Source organism: Grus americana, chromosome 2 (assembly GCF_028858705.1).
Source record: "Grus americana isolate bGruAme1 chromosome 2, bGruAme1.mat, whole genome shotgun sequence".
Classification (NCBI taxonomy): Eukaryota; Metazoa; Chordata; class Aves; order Gruiformes; family Gruidae; genus Grus; species Grus americana.
In genome coordinates, this window is record NC_072853.1 from 50,896,051 (window position 1) to 50,919,266 (window position 23,216).

Consider the following 23,216-nt stretch of genomic DNA (forward strand, 5'->3'; position numbering starts at 1 on the left):
AAGGACAAGAGGAATCTTGCCATTTGCATCTTTTTTCGTGCTAAGCGAGAAAGCTGGCTTGTGCATTTCCCGGAGATGCCAGTTAGCAGGGCTGCCTGCTCTTAGTTACTAATCGTGTCGTGCTGTAAAGTTTACACTGGTAGGATATGGAAGACAGGCCTAAATAAACTGCTTCTTCACCTTACCTCCTGATCCAAGAACAGGCTTGCGGGATGCTCTTTAGGCTCACCTTCAGTCTCATTGCTCCCATTTAGACCAGATGTGGGATTACTTTTCTTTTCCGGCCCTCGGCACGCGCGCTTCCCCTTGCTCTGGGGGAAGGCCGGTTTACAAATCGGGAGCCTGTGCAGCCCTTGGTTGTTGCGTTGCTGTGCGATCCCAGCAACTCCAAGGTGCTCCCAGAGCAGCCCGCCACCCCCGAGGTCACCTGGAGAAGGAGTTGCCGGAGGTGAGCGGAGCACTGCTCACAGTTACCAGTCACCAGGCAGACCGCCTTGGGGAGTATTACAGTGGCCTTACCTGTGCACCACGTTCAGCAACTGATGATGTGATTGTCTGTCTCTGTTGTCCAAGTAAACAGAGAAAAGACGTACAGTGTTTCCTGAAGTTAGACAAACCAAAGATTAGTCTAAACTGAGAGTGGAACAGGTTAACTGATCTTTCTCTACCCTAAGCTTTCATTTGTCCCTAGCAGCACTGAGCTGTCAATACAGTGTACAGCTACTGATAAGTATGGGTTCTCCTCAGCCTGAAGAGATCTGTCTGATAAGATAAGATGGCCTTCAAAAAGAGAGAGAGAGAGAGAAAGTACGTTAACTGCTTTGACTGCAAAATACCCCCTGGTAGCCAGAGATAAGACACCTTGAGCTGCTCAGAAGACCTTAGACAGGATGTAAATGAAGCCAATAAAAAAAAAAAAATCATTTCAAATCCAGCCGCTCTTCTGCTCTACTCTTATTTCCATCCCTGACAGCAGAAGGCTTAATTTACTGCATTTCACACCGGGCTTCCATTCTACACTGAGGAAGCTACAAAGGGTTGTTTTAGATATAGGCTTTAACAAAGCAGAGATCTCTTTATTTCTGGAGAGGCCTCTATTTCAGACAGTTAATCATGAGTTTCAGAAGGCTTTGGTGAGTGGAAATTATAGAGGAAAGAAGGAAAACGCTGCCTTTTGCAAAGACTTTCCCCATCTTTTTTATAATTAAATCACACAAATAAACCTGTATTAACATGAAAGAACCGAATGAAGCATGCAACTCCTACCTTGCAAAATTCCACATAGAGGGACTGATGTTCTGCAAGATAGGAAGACAGCGGGTGTGACAGTTTACATGTGACAGCTTCATGGTAGGATTTGGTGTTCTGACCATTCTGAACTGGGAAATTCATTAGGTCCTGCTTACAGGCTAGGCCGCCTGTAAGTTAGTGGAAGCCACACGCGCCTACCGACCTGTGCCTGTCCCATGGCATAAATATTCACGTGTTCCCATTCAGGTAACCTGGGGAAATGAGGGTGGGAAAGAAAGGGCTATATTGTCTTGTGCGGCATTTTGACTACAGTGAAAAGGGTCCTGAGGTGTGGTGCCCCCAGCGTGACCGTGCTGCACTAGTGTGGGTGTAAGCATTTGTCTGCCTTTCTGAGCACTGACTTAGTTTTAAAATCAAGGTTACCTTTGCTCGGGGACATCACTGTTAACAGCTGTGCAGCACATCTGCACTAACAGCCAAACGTAAAAAAGGGAGCCTAAAATGGGATGTAGGTGGACTGTAAGAAGCTAAATAGAAGAAATGGTTGTCCAAAACCTACCTCTCTGGGTTCACCCCAATTTGGTAGGCACCTCTTTTTTTCATGAAAAGTTTCTCAGGTATCTATGGTTTGGCAGTCTATGCAAACCACACTAGTATGAGCATCTGGGTGCCCATCACCTTTCATCAGCTTTCTGCAGAGAGAGCATTGTATGAAGCCCAGGACATGGTGAGCGCTTTCAGCAGAAAGTGCTGTGTTCCTGTCTTCCCTATATGGGAGCCAGGTAGGTAGAGTATTAAATGGCACGAGGCCTTGATTCGGTTCCCTCAGCCATCTTGAGAGGATTCAAAGCCATGTTTCCTGCCTCTGAGCAGAGGGTCTTTGGTTGTGCAGAGGTCTCTTCCCGTGGAAGCTGGGCTTGCTGGAGCAAAGAGTACCCTATTCATAGGGCTAGTAGGAGCGCATTTGAGAAGGAACTGTTAACCTACTGAGAAGGACACTCATTTGGTCCAGGGGTTCTTGTAGTCTGGAGCTTGTGCTTAGGTTTATTTTTGTTTTTATCCAGTGCCTCTTTAATGTATAAAGAGCCCAGTACTCCCCTCTCCCAGCTGAGTGCCCAAGCTGCGAGGTTGCAGACCTTTTCCTGGTCCCCCCCAGGGCCCCATGAATCCTGCTTTCTTTGCTTCTTAGGCTCCTGGAGACACCTAAGTCCCTTTGCAGATCTAGGTCCAGGAGTTTTCACCTGTGTAAATAAGACCGCCACCACATCTCTGTCATTCTAAGAAATAAGCAGTTCTGTGTTTATTTACTGTATTTAATTCTAGCACACTGTAAAATAACACTGATATGTTTTTGAAAGCGTTAACTGCCTGCATTGCTTTCACTTGATCTTCATTTCCTTTTACTTTCCATATCCTAAAGATTTTGCGGCATCTTTGCCTGAGTTTCTTTCATATGTAATTATTTACTGCCATCTTTCTCCTCATCTTATATTCCTTTCTTTTTGCTGTCCGCACATTGCCTGCCTTCTTTTCTTTGTCCTAGTTTAGCCCCCTCCAAAGTGTGTCTTGCTGTTGCTGTTCTGGTCTAGAGGCAATGAAGCAATGAATTGGGGTGGTTGAAATGTAGGCACAGGTGGAAGGGACAGGCACACAGGATAAAAAAAAAAAAAGGGGGGGGAAGGTGGCCGAGTGTGAGGTACACCCGCAGCAATCCCTGCAGACCTTCATGATTAAACTCTGGATTAACTGAAAGAAGGGTGATATTCAAATAAGGACCCACGGTGGTGATTGGCATCTCACGGGTTTCTGCCTGCAAATCCTGCTCAGGGTCTCCATCTTTTGTCTGAGCCTCCAGCTGGGGAGGTTTTGACAGGCTGCCCTTCTTCTCCCCGCGGGGTCCTGGGGCTGTGTGGGAATGGGGACTTGGAAGGCAGCTGTGAAGCAGGGTCTCCTTCAGCTCTCAGGGTCCGAGCCTCTGGGCCATTTGGTTTGGGGAAAGAAAGAGAAAGAACGACGCTTCTCTGACTTGAGACACGCTCCTTATATTGTGACCAGGGAAAGAAAAGAAGCAGTCAAGTCGTTTTAATACCTGTATGCCACTGGAAAGTTACTTTGGTGACTGGGACTGTGTGGTAGGGGCTGCTGTCTCTGAGGCTTCTGTACACTTCAGCAGCTTTGAAAAGGAGCTGCAGTGTGGGGGAAGATTGGAGGGAGAGGGTTTCTGGTCCTATTCATGGTGTTGCCTGGGGAGAGCACGACCCAGTGAAAGCAGAATGCAGAGGAAACTATTGGAGTCCAGTGAGGAACCTGAACTGTTATCCCCATGTCATTTGCTGTTCTTAATAAGCAGTACAAATACTGTTATCAGCACAACAAATTATAATGATTATTTTCTAGCAAAGACCTGATTGACTGAATCACTACTTTTAGTACATGAGGTTGTTAATACACACTTTCTTAGGCGATCATTATTATGTGCAACTTTGCTGGAGTATCTGAATGGGTTTTTTGCTCTCCCATTATCTTGATTCTAAATGTAATTATTCTCAGGGTGATTTTTTTCTGACCCCAGCTTCAGATGGAACAAGCCTGGTGGTCTCTGACTCATACTGTACAAACAAACAAAAACAACTACTAAGAGAAACAGCAACTGAACAGCGGAAGAAATACAGTGTAAATGTGTTTGTCACATTTAAGCAGTGGACAAATGAGCTAATTTGAATCGCTTAGTGCTTGTATAGTCACAACTAAACAACCCCTGTAAATTAATTGTGTGACATGCGATTCCCAATTATGTAAAGCAGTATAATAAGCTTTGAGGATGGTGACTGTCATTAGTTATATGTACAGCACTGTGGAAAATTACTTACTCTTTCTCTTTGCCTAGAGAGGCACAAAATACCGGCTTCCTCAAACAAGTGGCTCTGTTTTCTTCTTGTTGCAAATTGGGTTTTGTGTATGATTTGAAAGGTGGAGCAGCATGTGAACTGCTTACATTTTCTTTAATTTGGCTGTAGAAGATGGAATTCATTGGGCACCGTCTGTTCAAATGAACTTTAAGCAACAATCAAGGAAAACATTTATGCTCCTCTCTACATATGTAATAGTAATATGTCTTCTGAAGAAGACATAATGGAACTGGAGGCTTAGGTTACCTTAGGAGAGCAATACAGGAATGTTAACTACTTATGTTGGCATTAAAGGCATTTTATAAAAGCAAGCAGGTTTTTCCTGCGAGGTACTGAAATGCCTTACTTGTTGTTTCTAGGAGCTGCCTTTCTTCTGGTTATGAAATCTAAAATGGGGAAACCTCCCTACCAGCTGTCTCAGTTCTGTTGGTCAGGAACCCCTGCATGTTTCTCCCCCAGTAATCTAACTGTTAATGCATTTAATTGGTGCTCCCAAAGCAGTTTTGAAATATTGATAGATTTTAAAAACATCTGTAAATTATAAATAATTTTTAAAGTTCACATTTCTCTTTTGAATGCCCATTACAGAGTATTAGTTTTCAAGCCATTTAATAAGTTATGAGACAAATGAGTGAGTTTCATGTGGGGTCACTGATGTGAAAAAAAAATGTGACTGTTATATTAAAGTTGCAGCTTTTCCAAAACTGTGTACATTTCTATTGAAAGTAAATGGAGAATATTATGTAATAATGTATATTTTATTTAAAGCAACTAGCTTACAGGCTAGCACTACCTTCTAATTCTGTTAAAAACTTCAAACCCGTAGTTTGTTTCAGTGACACACATGTCAGGCCATCACTGAAGTCATGTTAATGCTTAAATACTATCTTTTGATCTTCTAGTTATTTAGATCTATTTAGCACACAGCACAATATTGTTTTATTTCAGCAATATCTAACCTCTTCGTTTGCTATTTATTCACACCTGCATATTCCCCTAAGATTCCTTATCTCATTTTCAAGGTAGCCCTGCAGACAATTAGTGGTGGTAATAATATAAAATGTGTCCAACACTAAAACCTGAAACGGCCATTACAAGTAAACTATATGATATATAATAACCACTCCACTCAATTACCTGCACAAAAATGCAAGGATTTAAAACTGGAGCTCTATCATACATCCAGTTAACTGACCTACCTACCTGCTCTTTAGTCCTTCCTTTCTTACAATTCAAATTCTACCTTGTCATCTGGTAAATTAGCAAAGCTGTATGCTTGTATGTGTTGTCCATCCCTTTCAGTGTGTGTGTATGAGCACATACACGTGCACGCAGTGGTATATGAACAGGTCTCTGGCTGGTGGTGGGACGACAAATAATGACTACCCAATGATTCAGTGCATACATGTGCATTCATAACCCATATGCCTGTGGCAATATGTAGTAGATGCGTTTACGTGCTGCTGCCTGGTACACTTGGTTTGTCATTTTTAGTATCTATTCCCATCCTGTGTAACCTGTTGTTACAAATTTTGTACCTGTCAAACCTTGCTATTTAGTGCTTCGGATGGGATCCTGAGGGATGGTTGTGTGACCAGTCTGCCGTCACCGTTAAGGGGGCAAAGCAGCGAGAACATGTCAGCAGGACCGGGAGCCGGGGGGTGTCTGTCCACCTAAACTGCTGGGCTTTCTCTCTGGTTGGGTCCAGCAGCTTAAGCATTTTGCCAGCTCTGTGTTTCAGGGGGAGAGCGGATTTTTCTTGCGGGGATGGCTCAGACCTGGGAGATGCGGGTTCTGTTTCCTCCTTTGCACAGATTACATTTGTAACCTGAGGCAAACCGCTCCAGCTTGTCTGTGCCCCAGTTACTTGAGCAGCAAAATGGGGAAAATAGAAAACTGCTGCTTACAGGATATTGAAAATATTAATTTGCTCATATTTGTAAACTCTGTTCTATCAGAGGAACCTTATGTATTACGGCACGTAAAGGTTTGCTGACACTCGCTTTAGGAATGTGGCCATTTGTCTAGTGGCAGCAAAACCACGTTTAAATCATACAGAAAAATAAGGCATGATAAAGCAAGTGCCCTGAAGCATATTCCAGCCAAAGCATGCGTATGTCATAAACCTTCCTGGTGACTAAGTAACGTTTTTCTGAAGCAGTACTGTTAATTCAGTCAGCAGCACTAGGGATAAGATCACTTTTAAGACCTCACGACTACTGAGGTTGGCACATGAGTGGCTGGCTGCTAACTCCACAGAGGTGCTTTTGTGCTCTGATGCTTCCCCCTTCCTCCCTCCCTCCCCTTTCGTGGGATAACTCCTTCTGGTATTACTTCACTTTTCTGTTAGTGAGCACTTTCCCCCATAAATATGACTGAACAGGTGTTACTCTGCTACTAACTGAGTTTCCAGCTGTCCTCCTCCAACACAGACCAGGCAAAATCTGTTGTTTCGTCCTATTAGACAGACTAGAGAACTATCAAGCCTGAGATGGAGGTCTTCCTCGCAGGATACGGTGGTTTTGTTGCCAGAAGATGGTCAGGAAGGCCTGGCTGGCTAACAAAGACAGTCCTTCAGCTGCTGGGTGTAGTTCCAGTTTTGCATCCCCTTTGGCAGCAGCACAGAGACTGCTGCAGTGTGGCCAGCCAGCAAAATTAGGAAATAAGGACCTCTTTTATTTACTCAGGCTGCTGAATCACGGGCATTCCTGTCTGCTTGGAGAAAAGTCAGGCAGCTCTACTTTCCACTGGAAGTCTCAGGAGTGCTTGGTACTTTCATCTCGGAGTGTTCACACACTTGTTTTAATGTGCTTTATGGAAATGGTGAAACTCAGCAAGTACAGTTGCTGTAGAAAAACATCTGCACTAACTATTCACACACATTTGCATCTTTAAATAGACTTTTAGGCCTTGTAGCCGATTTCCAGCAAAGCCTTTTGGTTGTGAGTGCTAGAGCTTTCTTAGAGTCAGCGAGTGTGAAGTGACTGGTTCCAAAAATTAAAAATTTACATGGACATGTTAAGTGCATCGCATTGAAACTCAGAATACTTGCCATAACACAAAAAAGGCATTTACACTAAGTAGCACTTAGTGAGTGCTGAAGGAAAAAAAAAAAAGTCGATACAGAAAATATATTTTAAAACTCTATAAACACTCTGTTGAATACCTGGAGCCCTATTCTGCCCTCAGATAGATGTATACCACTCCTGGGGACTTGTATGTGTGCATCTGAAGTTGGCCCAGAGTATTTTAAAACAGCTTGTTATGACATCAAAAATCAGTATTTGTAATGTTGACATAGCTTGGTGGGTAGGTGTCTGCAGATTTATATACATACGGCTGTATGCAGAGTAGCCTCGGCGCGCGGTAGCAAGCTGCAGATCACTGCCATTTTGAAGGAGATGCTCTTAATGGTTGCGTGTTAATTTTATGGCGTGGCATAGCGGCGAAGCGGGGGGGGACAGTGGAGCCGGCAGTGCCATCATTCACATCCCACTGTAGCAGTAGTTACTCATTGTCCAGGTTTCCTTCTTGATCGCTGTCCCCAGATCCATTCCTAGACAGCCCCGAAGCTCACCAGCCGCGTTAGTCCATTGCACGCAACGCTCACACAGTGTTCGGGTTGGAGTCTGCACAGCAAAAGTCCCTGCAGAGAAACATTTCCCTTGTCACAGAAGGAAGGTTTCGAAAGACCTTCTGCGGGTCGCTGACGGCCGGCGTGCCGGGCTTCAGGAACCCTTGGTGTGAGCGCAGCCATGGGGCCCTTCTTCCGGACCCGGTGGCCGGCTGCCGGTGCCCCTTCCACACCGGGGGAAGCATGTTGGCCGGCCGCATTGTTAGGCTCGTACTCAGGAAAATCCTGTTGTCCTCCGCCGTGCGCTGTGCGGAATTCCCCCTGCCTTGCTGGCTCTTCTGTAGCTCTGAGAAATTGAGGGATTTTCTCATTTCAAGCTAAAAGGATGCAAGTCGGACTTGTAAGTGGTTTGCTCTTCTCCTTTCTGCACAAAGAGAATTACTCTGCAAAATCATTATGGGCTTGGATTAAAAAAACCCAACAGCAAAGTGACACACAGAAACATTTGTATTTGCCAGTTGGAAAGCAAGAACCGGTGCTGTAGTTTTTCTTCTATTCCCTCTCTGCCTTCCTTACCTTGTATAAAAGCCGAGGAGAGACCCCCAAGCAAACAAGGAGAACTGGCTGGGGGAAAGGGGCTGCCATTGCTTACGCTGTGGTCACACTCGGCGCTCGATCCCGACCCTGCTGCCAGCCTGACAGCCCGCCGAGATCCACAAGCCAGCAGGAATAGTTGTATAATAGGTGAAACCAGGCAGGCAGTGGCCACAAAAAAAAAGTGATTTACTACTGTGTCTGTGATGGTACACTATTTATAACGCTTACTATATATTCCTCTAAACGTTTATACAATAATATATCATTTCTGCATAGGATATACATTTTAATACTAAATTTGGTTACAAAATATGTTGCCTAAGCAGTCACAGACTATTTTTCTTCACCCGGTTGCTTGACATAAATTCCTGTTTATCTGCCGGGAGTGGTTGTATGTTGGAAATACATATGATTTTTAAAGGACAAAAGGTTTCTCCACTTAAAAGACCTGGCTGAAAAATATTAATTTAAAACAAAATTTTTAAATGTAGACAAAATTATTTTCTGTAAATAGTTTTTCTACTGTTTTGATCATTTCCAGTGTTAGAGTCAAACCCAGCAATTTGAAAGGGCAGTACACAGATTTACATTTAAAAGCCCTCTGTGAATATTGCAGTCATTAATGTACCAACTTAAAAACTCACCTGGCTGGCATTATTTAGTACGTATGACAATGAGTAACTTTGCTTCAGTGCATTGGGAAGCATTTTAGCAGATCATAGTACTTTTGCTGGGATTTTTTTTTTCCCCAATTTTTATCTGAGAAACCCAAACACCTTTGTTTTCAGTTCAAAGACGTGGTACTTGGGCTGAGATTTGGTTTTGTTATTTAAATATATACCATTAGTGCAGATTCATATGTAGGCAAATGCAGATATATATTTGTGTGTGCGAAAGGTGTGTGTAATTTGTGAAACCCTCCTCTTGACGACGTAAACGAGAGGATAAAAACCCGTGCAGTTTCCAACTTATCCTGAAAAGCATTGTGTCAGTGGGCAGGCATCCAGCAATGGTGTTTGGTTGTTTTCTCAGAGTTAGATGGTTGCCATCTGGCATTGATAGTGAGATGGCGTTGTCATCAGTTTCTAGATGCAGGAAAGGAATGAATCCTCATCTGTTTCCTGTGGATAAGCAAGAGGTTGATAATGTAGTAAAATCTTGTTACCTTAAAGAAAGCAGGCTTGGGATTTGTTTACATAATATAGCTCTAACCTTTACGTTGCTGTAGTATGAGAGAAGGCTGAAGAGGTTAAGAAACTTACTGCTTGGCAAGGAGTACACCTTAAGAAAGACATTTTTCAAGAGGTTTGTCCTATCTTTTTCTGTACTATTACTGCAGTCAATTTTACTTTTAAAAGGAAAAAGACCCCAAGCGTCGCCCCTGGAAAGGAATAGAAGGATTATTTGATGCAGAGTGGTCTTTCAAGCATTCTTTTAATATTTTTAAAGAAGTTTTATGTTAAGTACGATCGTTGTAGTATTGTAATCTACATTTAAAACAAAAGGTGCAAAAACTGTACAGCACATCTGTTGAAAAAAATAGTTGCAACTTGCCTTGTCTAATGATGAGGTAATATCATGGATAACTAGTTCAGCTTATTATCTGGCTAGCATTTCTGTTTTGTCTTTTCCTTAGTACTCGTAAATCTTTCAGCTTTTACCATAATCATTTATCATTTTTCCTGTTTCCAGTTTTTTTACAAGTTGCTTTGTCTGTGATCACCTCACAGTCCAGGTTCTGCTGGGCTAAGGAAATTCAGCTGGCTGAGGCCTTTGCAAAAAGGAAGAAATGGTGGGCAACCTCTTGAACTTGAGAAAAAAAATTGCCGTTCACAACTGACCCTTTTGAAACTTTCTGATTTTCCTTGATCCTGGCTGGCTGGTTTGTTAGTTTGTTTTGAACATTTAATGATCCAGCTGCCAGCTTTCAGTAACTGAATTGTATCATTATTGGAGAAATCTGGTTGGACTTTATTAGAGAAAACATCACTGTTTATACTGTTGTCCTGTTCCTCCCCTGTAATTTTTCCTATTATTGTTTAGAATAACACCCAAGTTTCTCTCAGTAATAGCCTTTAAAAGATTTCTGTGTTCAGAATCAACTTCCGGGGAAAAAAATGCAACCTGTGGCAAAGCAGGGGGAATCTTTTCATTAAATATTAGGCATGTGAGTTGACTGTATTAATTTTAAATCATTCCTGTAATATTTTCTCCTTTCCTTTGACTCTTCAGATGCTCACATAATATGCAAAGCATTTTACAATGGATACAAAAGAAACATTAAATATATTAAAATCTGCATTTTAATAAAGTTGTCAATGTATAATACATACACTGCAACTGAGAAAGAATGATAAAAAAGCAATAAAAAGGTAATATAGGCACAGAACTATTTAATAACTTTTAATGTTTTACAGTCTGATAAAAATAAATGTGGTCTGGAAGCTGTTGGATACAGGTGTAAGAAATATCGTAGTCTTGAGTTTAATATGTTTTAGCTATTTAGGAGTAGCAGATCTGCGTTGTTCGTATGCATTTTCTGTGTCCTTTGAACTGTAGGGATTAAGCTTGTGGGCATGTTTCTTTCTCATTTCAGATGGAGTGGATGTTGAGGATGACCCCACTTGCTCATGGCCAGCATCATCGCCTTCTAGCAAGGACCAGACATCCCCGAGCCATGGAGAAGGTTGTGATTTTGGTGAAGAGGAAGGAGGCCCAGGGTTGCCCTATCCATGCCAGTTTTGTGACAAATCGTTCAGCCGCCTCAGCTACTTAAAGCACCACGAGCAAAGTCACAGCGACAAGCTCCCTTTCAAATGCACATATTGCAGTCGCCTCTTCAAACACAAACGGAGCAGGGACCGCCACATAAAGCTTCATACGGGAGACAAGAAGTATCACTGCAGTGAGTGTGATGCAGCGTTCTCGAGGAGTGATCATCTTAAAATTCACTTAAAGACTCATACATCCAACAAGCCATATAAGTGTGCCATTTGTAGACGTGGGTTCCTGTCATCTAGTTCGCTGCATGGTCACATGCAGGTTCATGAGAGGAACAAAGATGGCTCTCAGTCCGCTTCCCGGATGGAGGACTGGAAAATGAAAGACACTCAGAAATGCAGTCAGTGCGAAGAAGGCTTTGATTTTCCTGAAGATCTTCAGAAGCACATTGCAGAATGTCACCCTGAGTGTTCCCCTAATGAAGACCGATCTGCTCTTCAGTGTGTTTACTGTCATGAACTCTTTGTAGAGGAAACGTCTCTGGTGAATCACATGGAGCAGGCTCATAATGGTGAGAAGAAGAATTCGTGCAGCATTTGCTCTGAGAACTTTCATACTGTGGAGGAGCTGTACAGCCACATGGACAGTCACCAGCAGCCAGAGTCGTGCAACCACAGCAACAGCCCGTCTTTGGTAACTGTGGGCTACACCTCAGTCTCTAGCACCACTCCAGATTCAAATCTCTCGGTGGATAGTTCAACAATGGTGGAAACAGCTCCCCCTATACCAAAAGGTCGTGGAAGGAAGCGGGCGGCTCAGCAAGTACCAGATATCACTGGTCCTTCGAGTAAACAGGCAAAAGTTACCTATAGCTGCATTTATTGCAACAAACAGTTATTTTCCAGCCTTGCAGTTTTGCAGATACACCTGAAAACTATGCATTTAGATAAACCCGAACAAGCCCATATCTGTCAGTATTGTTTGGAGGTATTGCCATCTCTCTACAATCTGAACGAACATCTTAAGCAAGTCCACGAAGCTCCGGACCCAGCACTGATTGTTTCTACCATGCCTGCCATGGTGTACCAGTGCAACTTCTGCTCTGAAGTGTTCAATGACCTCAACACTCTTCAGGAACACATCCGATGTTCTCATGGATTTGCCAACCCTGCTGCTAAGGACAGTAATGCATTCTTTTGCCCCCATTGCTACATGGGATTTCTTACAGATTCTTCTCTGGAAGAGCATATTAGACAAGTCCATTGTGATCTTAGCAGTTCCCGTTTTGGTTCCCCTGTGCTTGGAACCCCAAAAGATCCAGTGGTGGAAGTGTATTCTTGTTCTTACTGTACAAATTCTCCGATATTTAACAGTGTTCTTAAACTGAACAAGCATATCAAGGAGAACCATAAGAACATTCCTTTGGCACTGAATTACATCCACAATGGAAAAAAATCCAGAGCCATGAGTCCCTTATCTCCTGTAACCATTGAGCAGACCTCTTTAAAGATGATGCAGGCAGTGGGAGGTGCTCCTCCTCGTCCTGCAGGTGAATATATTTGTAATCAGTGTGGTGCTAAGTATACTTCCTTGGACGGTTTTCAGACTCATTTAAAAACACACCTTGACACTGTCCTGCCAAAACTGACCTGCCCTCAGTGCAACAAGGAATTTCCAAATCAGGAGTCTCTGCTGAAGCATGTTACCATTCATTTCATGATCACCTCGACCTACTACATCTGTGAAAGCTGTGACAAGCAGTTCACTTCTGTGGATGACTTGCAGAAACACCTGCTGGACATGCATACATTTGTGTTCTTCCGCTGCACCTTGTGCCAAGAAGTTTTTGACTCCAAAGTCTCCATTCAGCTGCACTTGGCTGTGAAGCACAGCAATGAAAAGAAGGTATACAGATGTACGTCTTGCAACTGGGATTTCCGCAATGAGACTGACCTACAGCTTCATGTTAAACACAACCACCTGGAGAACCAAGGCAAAGTACACAAGTGTATCTTCTGTGGCGAGTCCTTTGGTACGGAGGTGGAGCTGCAGTGTCACATTACTACGCACAGCAAGAAGTACAACTGCAAGTTCTGCAGCAAAGCTTTCCATGCTATCATCTTGCTGGAAAAGCACTTAAGGGAAAAACATTGTGTTTTTGAAACAAAAACTCCAAACTGTGGAGCGAACGGGGCATCTGAGCAGGTTCAGAAAGAGGAAGTGGAACTCCAGACCTTGTTGACAAATAGCCAGGAGTCCCATAACAGCCATGATGGCAGCGAAGAAGATGTGGACACATCTGAGCCTATGTATGGCTGTGACATTTGTGGAGCAGCTTATACCATGGAGACTCTCCTGCAAAATCACCAGCTTCGAGACCACAACATTCGACCTGGAGAAAGTGCCATAGTAAAGAAAAAGGCTGAACTCATTAAAGGGAATTACAAGTGTAATGTGTGTTCTCGAACATTCTTCTCTGAAAATGGGCTCCGAGAGCACATGCAGACACACTTGGGACCGGTGAAACACTATATGTGCCCAATCTGTGGTGAGCGGTTTCCGTCTCTTCTGACTCTTACTGAGCATAAGGTCACACATAGTAAGAGCCTGGACACTGGAAACTGCAGGATTTGCAAGATGCCCCTCCAGAGTGAGGAGGAATTTTTAGAGCATTGCCAAATGCACCCTGACTTGAGGAACTCCTTGACAGGGTTCCGCTGTGTGGTGTGCATGCAGACAGTGACTTCCACGCTGGAACTGAAAATCCATGGCACGTTCCACATGCAGAAAACTGGAAACGGTTCTGCCGTGCAGTCCACGGGGCGTGCACAGCATCTCCAGAAACTGTACAAGTGTGCTTCTTGCCTGAAGGAATTCCGCTCCAAACAGGATTTAGTGAAACTTGACATCAACGGTCTGCCATATGGTCTGTGTGCTAGCTGTGTTAATCTCAGTAAAAGTGGTAGTCCAAGTGTCAACATCCCTTCAAGCAGTAACAGACAAGGCATGGGCCAAAGTGAGAATTTGAGTTCCATTGAGAACAAAAGCAAGGCAGGGGGACTGAAGACTCGATGTTCTAGTTGCAATGTTAAATTTGAATCAGAAAGTGAACTCCAAAACCATATTCAGTCAATCCACAGAGAGCTTGTTCCAGACAGCAACAGTACACAGCTGAAAACACCACAAGTATCTCCAATGCCCAGAATCAGCCCCTCCCAAACTGAAGAGGTAACCCTTTTTTCTTTGCTCTTGACACCTTCCATCCTTTTGGAAAAACTCCCCCTTTTTTCAAGCTGTCTTGTCACTTGTCATGAAATGCTTAGGCTGAACCATGTTACATTTCCATCCGTAGCCATTAGCTAGTAATTACTTGCTTCTTGATATGCCTTACATCTTGGATTGAATTGTGCGGAATAGGACTAATTCCAGTCTCCCTAGGATATTGTCTTCTGTGTCGCTGAGGAGACCTATCTTCATGCCAGCACAACTGAGATCTGGAATCTTATCCTAGCTCCCTTATGCGTTGGAATCCCCAGCTAGGAGTTGTGCTTACGGCAGAGAGCATTAATGACAGAGGACTAGAATACAGTGAGCCAAAATGCTGGCATAAGGGGCGAATTTTTGAAAAATATTTGTGAGCAACAAATTGAGGTGGTTTTTTTTAAATTGTGTTGTAGACATTCTTTTTCCCCTCTTATAGCATATTTTGATTAAGTAGAAGTGCAACGCTAGCCTAAGGTAAATTGGGAAATCAGTCCTTTGGATGCAATTCCTTGTTGTGTTTTCCTTTCCATTCCTGGTGAACAACACTTTGATGTCACTGAAACACCTAGTGCCTGATGATTGAAATCCCATTCGTGTAGCGTAACTTAGAAAGTAAATATCAAACTCTTGAAAGATCTCATCTGCTTCCTCAGTCACCAGTGACCAAGTAGTAACACCTGTATATGGGAAACTATGGGGGTCGTGTACTGAGGGAAGAGAATCTGTTTTATCTTCAGAGATGTTGTCAATAGAATGACTTAGAGTTAATATTTTAGGCATGGTATCTTGCATAATGACCCCTTATAGTTCAGAAAGCCTAAAAACACAGCACAAACAGATGATAAGAAATAATAGCTTTTGTTTCAAGAAAGCTTTTCGCCTGTAATGGTATAAGCATGGTGCAATCCATTGCTGTGAATGTGTATGGGTATCCTGTGGCTAGGGAGCTGCTGCTCTTCCATCACCTTCCTCACTCCCTGTTTGTGAGCCCATCTGTTGGGTAAGAAATCTCTCAGCGTGTCATCCAGCAGTGTTGTGCAAACTGGAGGGCAGGAGAGAGGCAGAGAGGGAGGAGGGAAGAGATGTAAAGATATATGGGCCAAGAGGTAAGTATTTGTGGAGCTACCTACCGAGAACGTAGCTGAAGATAGGCTAGGAGAAGGCCACTGGGTACTACAGGGCCTGGAGTGCCATGAAGAGGGAAGTGGAGCTGGGAGATGAGGGTGAAGTATCAGGCAGGATACATCTGCCAGGGAAGGGCCCTATGCTTTCATGACTTCTGCCTCTCCAGTTTGCACATTGAGTGGTGGTGGGGGACACCTGGGGAATGGGATGTGGTGTGGAGTTTATGGAAGGAGCAGGTTGTTAGACTGAGAACCGCAAGTCTAAGGAAAACCTTCCTTTCAAAGAAGAGGGAGAAGGAATGGCTCCCGTTAGGTGCAGTTCAGGCCATTGATGGTCCTTTAGTACTGCTGCTGAGTGGGAACCACAGGATGACCAGCTGCATGTTTTTGATAGATTCAGAGTCATCCTGGTTTCAGTTTCTGTCATCTTTCTCCAAGTGACATGAAATCTCTCTTCCCAGTCATGTTGGAAGCCGGTTTCCTGCTACCTCAAGCACAATCAGAATCACGCGTGTTAAGACAGTTACCATGATAACATATTACCAACTTCTGTTTTTCTTGTTTGTAAACCAGACAAAAAGAGATTTGGGGATCCTTTGTGGTGATATAAGGTCAGTTACCTTCAGTGTCATCACTGAATCTTCTTGTACTTGGGTCAGGTATAATCACAGTTTTTATGTCTTCTGATTGGCATCATGTGCCGCCTCTTACTCCTTTTGATTTTTCTCTTAGAAATGTATGTAAGATGAAAAAGCCTTTTAAACTTCTGCAAGATTTGTGACTAGCATTTGCCTGCTTTCAAATCACCACTTGCCCCCCCACCCCATTCAGAGCATGTAAACTGATTTTTCAGTGTCTATGGTCCTAGTCTCCACGTAAGTAACCTAGACTTTCAGATTCTTTTCTCATGGGAAGCACAAAGCTATCGAGTTCCTGATAGAGCATTAGTACTTCTGGAAACCATAAGTGCATGTTTGTAAAATCCTGAAAGATAATTTATTTTTCTGACAGATATTACTGGTTTCAAATTATAGTGATGCAAGCATTATAGAAATGAGAATCAAAATTGAAAGTGGTAATACACAAATGTTTAACACTATAGATTGGATGTCCAGACTGAGGGAAATGAAAACATAAGCATATAACACAGACAGTAAAAACAAATTGGATTTCTAAAATTTGTTATTAGTCAGTGGCTTTGCTACTCCACTGGAAGGATATTTCTTGAATTGAACGGGATGTTGAAGACAGCTACTTAAACATGCTATTTTGCGGAAATTTTCAACAAAAAAAAAATCATAATATTAAGGAGAGAGGGTTTAATTTGTATTATTGAGGGTCACGTGGTTTGAGTTTTCAACCTTTATATAAGGAACGCTTCATTCCCAAGGCAAGAAAAATATGGAGACTAGTTCCCAGACCATTAATAGTGCTGAATACACTTTGTTGCTCAGTATTAGATTACTATGGTAAGAGTACTAGCAAATATCTTTTTAAGATAAAAGATAACACTAAAAAATGTCATTTCTGGCTTCTTTGCCAAGTATTCTCATGGTTGAACTAGAAAACTTCCCTTTTTAGCCTGTACTCAATAACATGATAGAGTGCAATTACCTTAACACGGTATAATGTCATCAGCTGAGCTATCACCTGCTGAGCTCACCCTGCTTGCTAAGTGAAAGCTGTTGACCTGAATCATCTTCACTGAAAGCCACCTTTCAGTTGGGGTGGGAAATGATGGGCAATGCTCATCATCAGTTACAACAACTCAAGGAACAGGTCAGAACTCATTAAGCCCATCATACTGCTGAATCTAGTACCCATAAAGTATCAGACAGATTGTGGATAGCTAGCTATTGAAGGAGCTCTAAAAGTGGTAAATCTGTAACTTACTCTTTAGGCATAATGAGATGCTGAATTCAGGTTGTAGATTTCTTGTAAAGATCTTGAATCATTGCAAGCACACTGTTAGGATAATAATCTTCTTGGTGATAGTTAATGTTTAAAAGTGGAGAACAAGGTCTGATATGATCATGAATTGGGAACTAGACATCAGTCCTTTTTCCATCACTCATTTGCTTTGTTGACTTGGACAAATCTACTTGAACAACTCTGCTTCATTTTCCTTATTCAGAAAATAAGATTGATAGTTCCTGAAAAGTGTGTTGCTGTGCTTAATTGTGATACATTTTTTGTAAAGCACTTGGAGGACGAAAAGCAGTGTTCAAGAAAAACTGTGTGGCCTTGCTTCTCTTGTTCCTCCTTAATATGCTGTCATGCACCTAATGAGATAACTCCTGCCTCAGCAGAAGGTGTGCCCTCACTTCTTAAGCCTCACAACTTCTTTACATGCAGAATCACACCAGCGTAACTGTACAATAATAGTTATATTGTTAATTGCTTAGCCAGCAGGGGAGGAGGGAATGGACTCCAGCTTACACCAACAGTTTACTGGTGAAACCTCACTTACGCTAGTGTATCCATATGTGCAACTGCGCTCAATTTGGGGTCCTGTTGGTAACTTCCAGAGTAGATGCTCAGCAAATGTAATTGCTTCTGTAAGTAGCTTAAGTTATGTATCACTTTGTTCCATGAATGTGAAGCTCATGTGAATACTGTATTACCTGTGGCAATGCAGACAGTCCTTCATTAATAATACAAGAACACTCTGGGTTTTCTGGTCCCAAGAAAAGAAGGAGCAGTGCAACTGCCAAATTACTGCAGGAATAAAGATGCTTATTTAGGTGTTGCAAAAAGACTTGCAGAAACTCACTGTAGCAGAGAGTATCAAAAGTGCTGGACTAAGGAGAGAACTAGTAACTGTCACACCAGTAACGGAGTAAGTGTGAATCTGGGGCTGCTCTTCTGTCCTGTCGTGGTTGTGCAGAGCTGTGTGCCAGGATGGGCATGTCACAGTGGGGGGCACTGGGCACATCACAGCACCGTTCTGGAAGGAGCCGTGAAAGTGCAGGCTGACAATGAGCTTGTGGAGACAGGGGTCACAAAACTCAGATGCTGCGGAGAGCTGGTGGCTCCTTGAAGCTCAACTTATCCGACTTCCGATGAATCCAGAAATGGTATCACCCTGGGAGAAAGAATGGAGCTCAGGTAGGTGTACTGTTTTATCATTATATTTTTTTTCTCTTTATTCATTGTCCCTGAATCTACCTTTATTCTCTTACTATTCCTCCCCCCTTCTCAAAACACTGCCAGACTCACCAAGACAGAAAACAGGAACTGCCTTTTGAGGTAGCTGGTTTGTTTCAACAGCATGCACTGGCAGTCAGAGGCGGAAAGAAGAGAGAAAAGACTGTGAGCAACCCAGAAATGTTCCCAGATGCATGCTTTTGGCAGGGCAGGCAATAGCATTTTAGCAATATAAATCACTATGCTTTTAACTGAAAAAAAAATGCAGTGAAATCAATACTCATGCGTTTAATTGAAATACATAAAGAAATTAAAATAATCCTCCTCATCAGCAATCCAAGCTGATCATTCTGACTACAGGATTTTTATGAATAAGCACATAAACTTGTAATGTAAACATAAGAAGTAGTGCCTTGGGTTTCCTGTCAGTGAATCCAGGCCCAGAACAAGTGATTTTCATGCTGGATTTTGGATCTGGGGACAGAAAAAGGTAAAGAAGGTTTGTTGCTGGCACAAAAATTTGGTTTTGAAATAGTCTGTGGAACTAATCTGTGGCAAACATATTTTCTGCTTCTGGAGTTTCAGGATGAGCTCACTAAAAATACCATTTTTGTCTTCTTGCATCGTTTTGACGTTGCTTTCAGGAACGTATTATTTAAGACCTGACCATATATATTTTTAGGAAGGGCTACCCTGTTTTTCTTGCCACAGTAGGCCACCTTCACATTACACTATGCTCTAATTTCTGGTAGTACCACTGCCATGAAGTGGCTGACAAGATACAGGCTTAAGTGTTTCCTCTTCTCTTCTTCTTCTTCTTCTTCTTCTTCTTCTTCTTCTTCTTCTCTTCTCTCTTTACACTTTTAGTAGTGAGCTATCAGACTCCTTTCTGAATTTAACAAGGATGGTGTTATTTATTACCCTGTTGCTGTAAATCCTACCAAAGTTAAGCAGCAAACTTCCCACCTTCTCACACACAGCATGAATTCAGTCTGTGAAAGGAAGGCTGTGTGTTGCCTGGGAGCTGCTGAACAGAAGCAAGAGTGATAATCATAGTGACTTTTCATAGTTTCCTGTCCACTGATCATTAAAAGCTAATACTGTTTATCTGTCTTGTTATTTGTCAGAGGCTTCAGATGGGGAGTTTGGAGAGATGCCTTCTTCACAACTGTGGAAAACTTTGCATGAGAGAAAGAAAGGATAACGTGTCCTCCAAAGTTTTCAAGAGCACCAAACCAAGATTTCTATAAAACAATGCAGTGGGGGGGACTGCCTGCTTGAAGAAAGGCAGAGCTGGAGAGGGACATGGGAACATGGATGAAGGCCTTAAACATCTCTAGAGAGGGCAAATGTACAGTCAACAAAGCTTTATGAGACAAAACATCCTGAGATGTATACTCCAACAGGTCAGCTGTGCAGCCCACTGTCCTCACAGGGCTTTCCCTGTACATGTATCTGCTGGCCAAGTGACCAGGGTAACATGCCACAATTTCCCTTCTGCACAGCCCCAGTGGGAAGATCAGAATAGTGATGAGTATTTACGTTCTGACCTCAGAACTGGGTAGAAGCAACAAGAAATTTCCCCTGTTTTTCTAGCCTGATTAGGAACAAGACATGGGAAATGATGGCATGTCTCTTTTTGTCTGCTGGTTTGCATACCTCTAGAGAGTTCTTTCTCTTCCTCCTCTTACTTTTGGACTACTCATGGCCAGTTTCAAGTAAAACTTCATAGATGAGTAGGAATCTCAAAGCCTATAAATTTTTTACAGTGTTTGGGAAGAGAGGTGATCCAGCAGGTGATAGAATCCAGACAGGAAAGAGGCCTTTCAGAGATCCAAACCAGGAAGATGGCTTTAACTGAAGTTCATACCTGGTTTTTATGAAAAAGTCAATCAGTCACAAGAAATGAAGGTATAAGAAACCATGACTGGTTCTTTGTGGTGCTCACAGACCAACTTCTTAAGTGACTGTGAATGTTTTGAGAAGTGTTTTTTACCACTACTCAATAAAGTTGTTATATGTAATGTGTGTATTATTTGTCTCATACAACAAACACAACACCCGAATTTATTACTTCGTCATCAGGGAAATAAAATGGGCTAACCATTAATTTAAAATGGATATGTAGCCCCAGTACTACTTGTTTCATGAAGTTGTACAAAATGAACATAAATGAACCACCTGATATGTAGCATCTTGTTGGAGTCCTCTTCTTTGACCTCCCATAGCTCTGTGATGGCTAGTAATTGGTCTTATGCTTGATTGTTCAGAACCCTTAGGTACTTTTTTCTCCTGCCAAACCCATCTTTCATTTATTCCATTTCCTGCATTGTATTGCAAATTATTGTATAAAATATGATCTGTAGTATTTTATACAGTGTATTCTGCTGAATATGACAGCGGAAATGTGTCTCCTGCTACCATGTGTCCTCGCCATGGGACATTTCAGGACAAGAGGCAGTAGTCACAAATCGACACACAGGAGATTCCCTCTGAACATCTCGAAACACTTTTACTGTGAGGGTGACCGAGCACTGGCACAGTTTAGCCAGAGAGGTTGTGTGTCCTTTGAGATACTCACAAGCCATCCGGACATGGTCTGGCTCTAGGTGGCCCTGCTTGAGCAGGGAGGCTGGACTAGAGGACCCCCAGAGATCAACCTCAACCATTCTGTGGTTTCCACCATCCTTTGGGCCTACCTACCAGATGTATGTTGATGTTACCCTGTTCTTCCTTGGCAATTGAACCTTTGTTGCTAGTAGATGGCTTCATAAGTCAGGGAATAAAAGAGCGGGGCCCCCTCCTGATACTGAGCATCTCAGTACAGTCCTACCAGTAATAATGTGCAAATCTGGGAAAACAGCCCCTGCCTGAAGTTTTTATTAGAGGTCTGAATTCCTCTAGATGAAAGCCTCACATACATTCATTGATCATTCATGATGTCTGTGAAATGCCTCTGAAGAGCGACTTAAAAGTACGGTCACTTACGAATATGGCCATGCAAAAGTTGCTTGTGTACTCAAAACCAAGGTGGGAGGTAGGAGAGAAGGAAGTATTTGTGCCCTTCGATCATGCTTCCACAGGTTTGATATCCTGTGTGTGATGGACTTCCTCTGTTTTTTACCTATTATACAGATTCAACATTCTGTGCAAAAAGGCACACCTAATGGCTTTTCATATCTAGAAGTCCACCTCTTTCTCTACATTTTCCAGTAGGAAACGGGGTGGTTCACCAACAAAGAATGATCTGAGACTCCAGGCTTCCAGATTTCCTTTTGTACTTGTTTTCCCACTGCTACAACAGTCCTCTTTTTGGTTTCTGCTCTGACGGCTGGAACAGGTTCAGTGCCAAGCTCTAGGAACATGGCTGGCTGCATACGAAAACCTTGCAACCATCACTGACAGTGGCCAACTGGCAATTGATCCTGCTCTGCTGCTTGGTGCTTCTTTTGTAGGCCTAGTCAGAGAATGTTTGCATCACCTGATGGTTTTCCTGAACTATTTGTCTTAACCGTAGCTCCTCAGTTTTGTTATGTTCCCTGCTTCACAGCTGGTACTTTGTGTGATGGTGGTTGAGTGGCTGAAGTCCTGCAAACCTAGAAGTATGACATTCTGGTCCTGAAACAATTTCTGCAATCTCTTCTTTCTGATAGGGAAACGGTAGACTGAAGCCCCATGCAAAAAGAAATTAATATTATTACACGATACACATCCTGTACTGCTGGAACATCCAGGAACTGCTGGAATTTTAAGAAGTAAAGTGAAAGTAAAAGATTATGAAATGGGACAGAGGGAATTCTCGGAAGTTCCCTTAATTCCCTTAGAGGAAAGCAAGTATGTCTTCACAGGACAAAATGGCTAGACACAAATCACTGTGGATAGTGTTGAAGACTGGCTCAGCGGAGTGCTTGTTTTGCTGGTACACCACTTCCGTGGGCAGCTGCGCTGCCCCAGTGGAGGTTTTTCAACTGGGCACACAGTCAAGCATCATTGCAATGTCAGCAGCTGTGTGCCAGCTCAGATGCTACCAGTATATTTGTTAACATTGATGTGGCCTAAGAGTATCCACACAGGGTAGTACTATAATTACAGCAGTATGATTGTAGAACTCTGTTCGTGGCGTATTTCGTGGTGTAGGCAAGCCTTTGTAAAACCCTGGTCTTGCCAGTGTTACCACGTGAAACCTTCATTTCTGAAGTCCCATTGACTGCCCCAAGTGCAGAGCTAATTGCATGAGAAGGATCTAAGGGGTTTAATCCTTCTCCTGATACTTCAATGAAAATTAATTTCTTATATATTATGTATGAGTAATATATTTCTGTTTGTACATTAATATTAATGTTGCATATTTTTGAGCACAAGTTCTATTCTGTAGGATTAAATTATCATGGTAAGTAATAGCCTGGAAATCTGCGGGAATAAAGGTTGAGTTGAGAGTGGACAATTAAGGGCAGGGGGAGGGTCCTGAGTCACGCTTCAGAAAGTGAAATTAATCAGCATTAATTTTCCATAGTATGGGAGAAAAGTGGTTTTAGTGTTTAAGTCAAACAAAATGAGGTATATAAAAAGCCCCTGATTTTGCCTTTCTGTTAAAATCCAGAGAGCTTTTACAAAATTTGTGATGGAGAA

The 23,216-nt window shown here is 42.6% G+C and overlaps 1 protein-coding gene across 12 annotated transcripts in view; it reads left to right on the top strand.

The window, feature by feature from the left end:
• The window catches only part of ZNF521 (zinc finger protein 521), a 234,830-nt gene that overhangs the window by 84,490 nt on the left and 127,124 nt on the right, over positions 1-23,216 (top strand). For all 12 annotated transcript variants that reach the window (XM_054815762.1, XM_054815763.1, XM_054815764.1 and 9 more), the window contains one exon: positions 10,928-14,280. In XM_054815762.1, the coding sequence (XP_054671737.1) occupies positions 10,928-14,280 (3,353 nt within the window). The remainder of the gene's footprint in view (positions 1-10,927; positions 14,281-23,216) is intronic.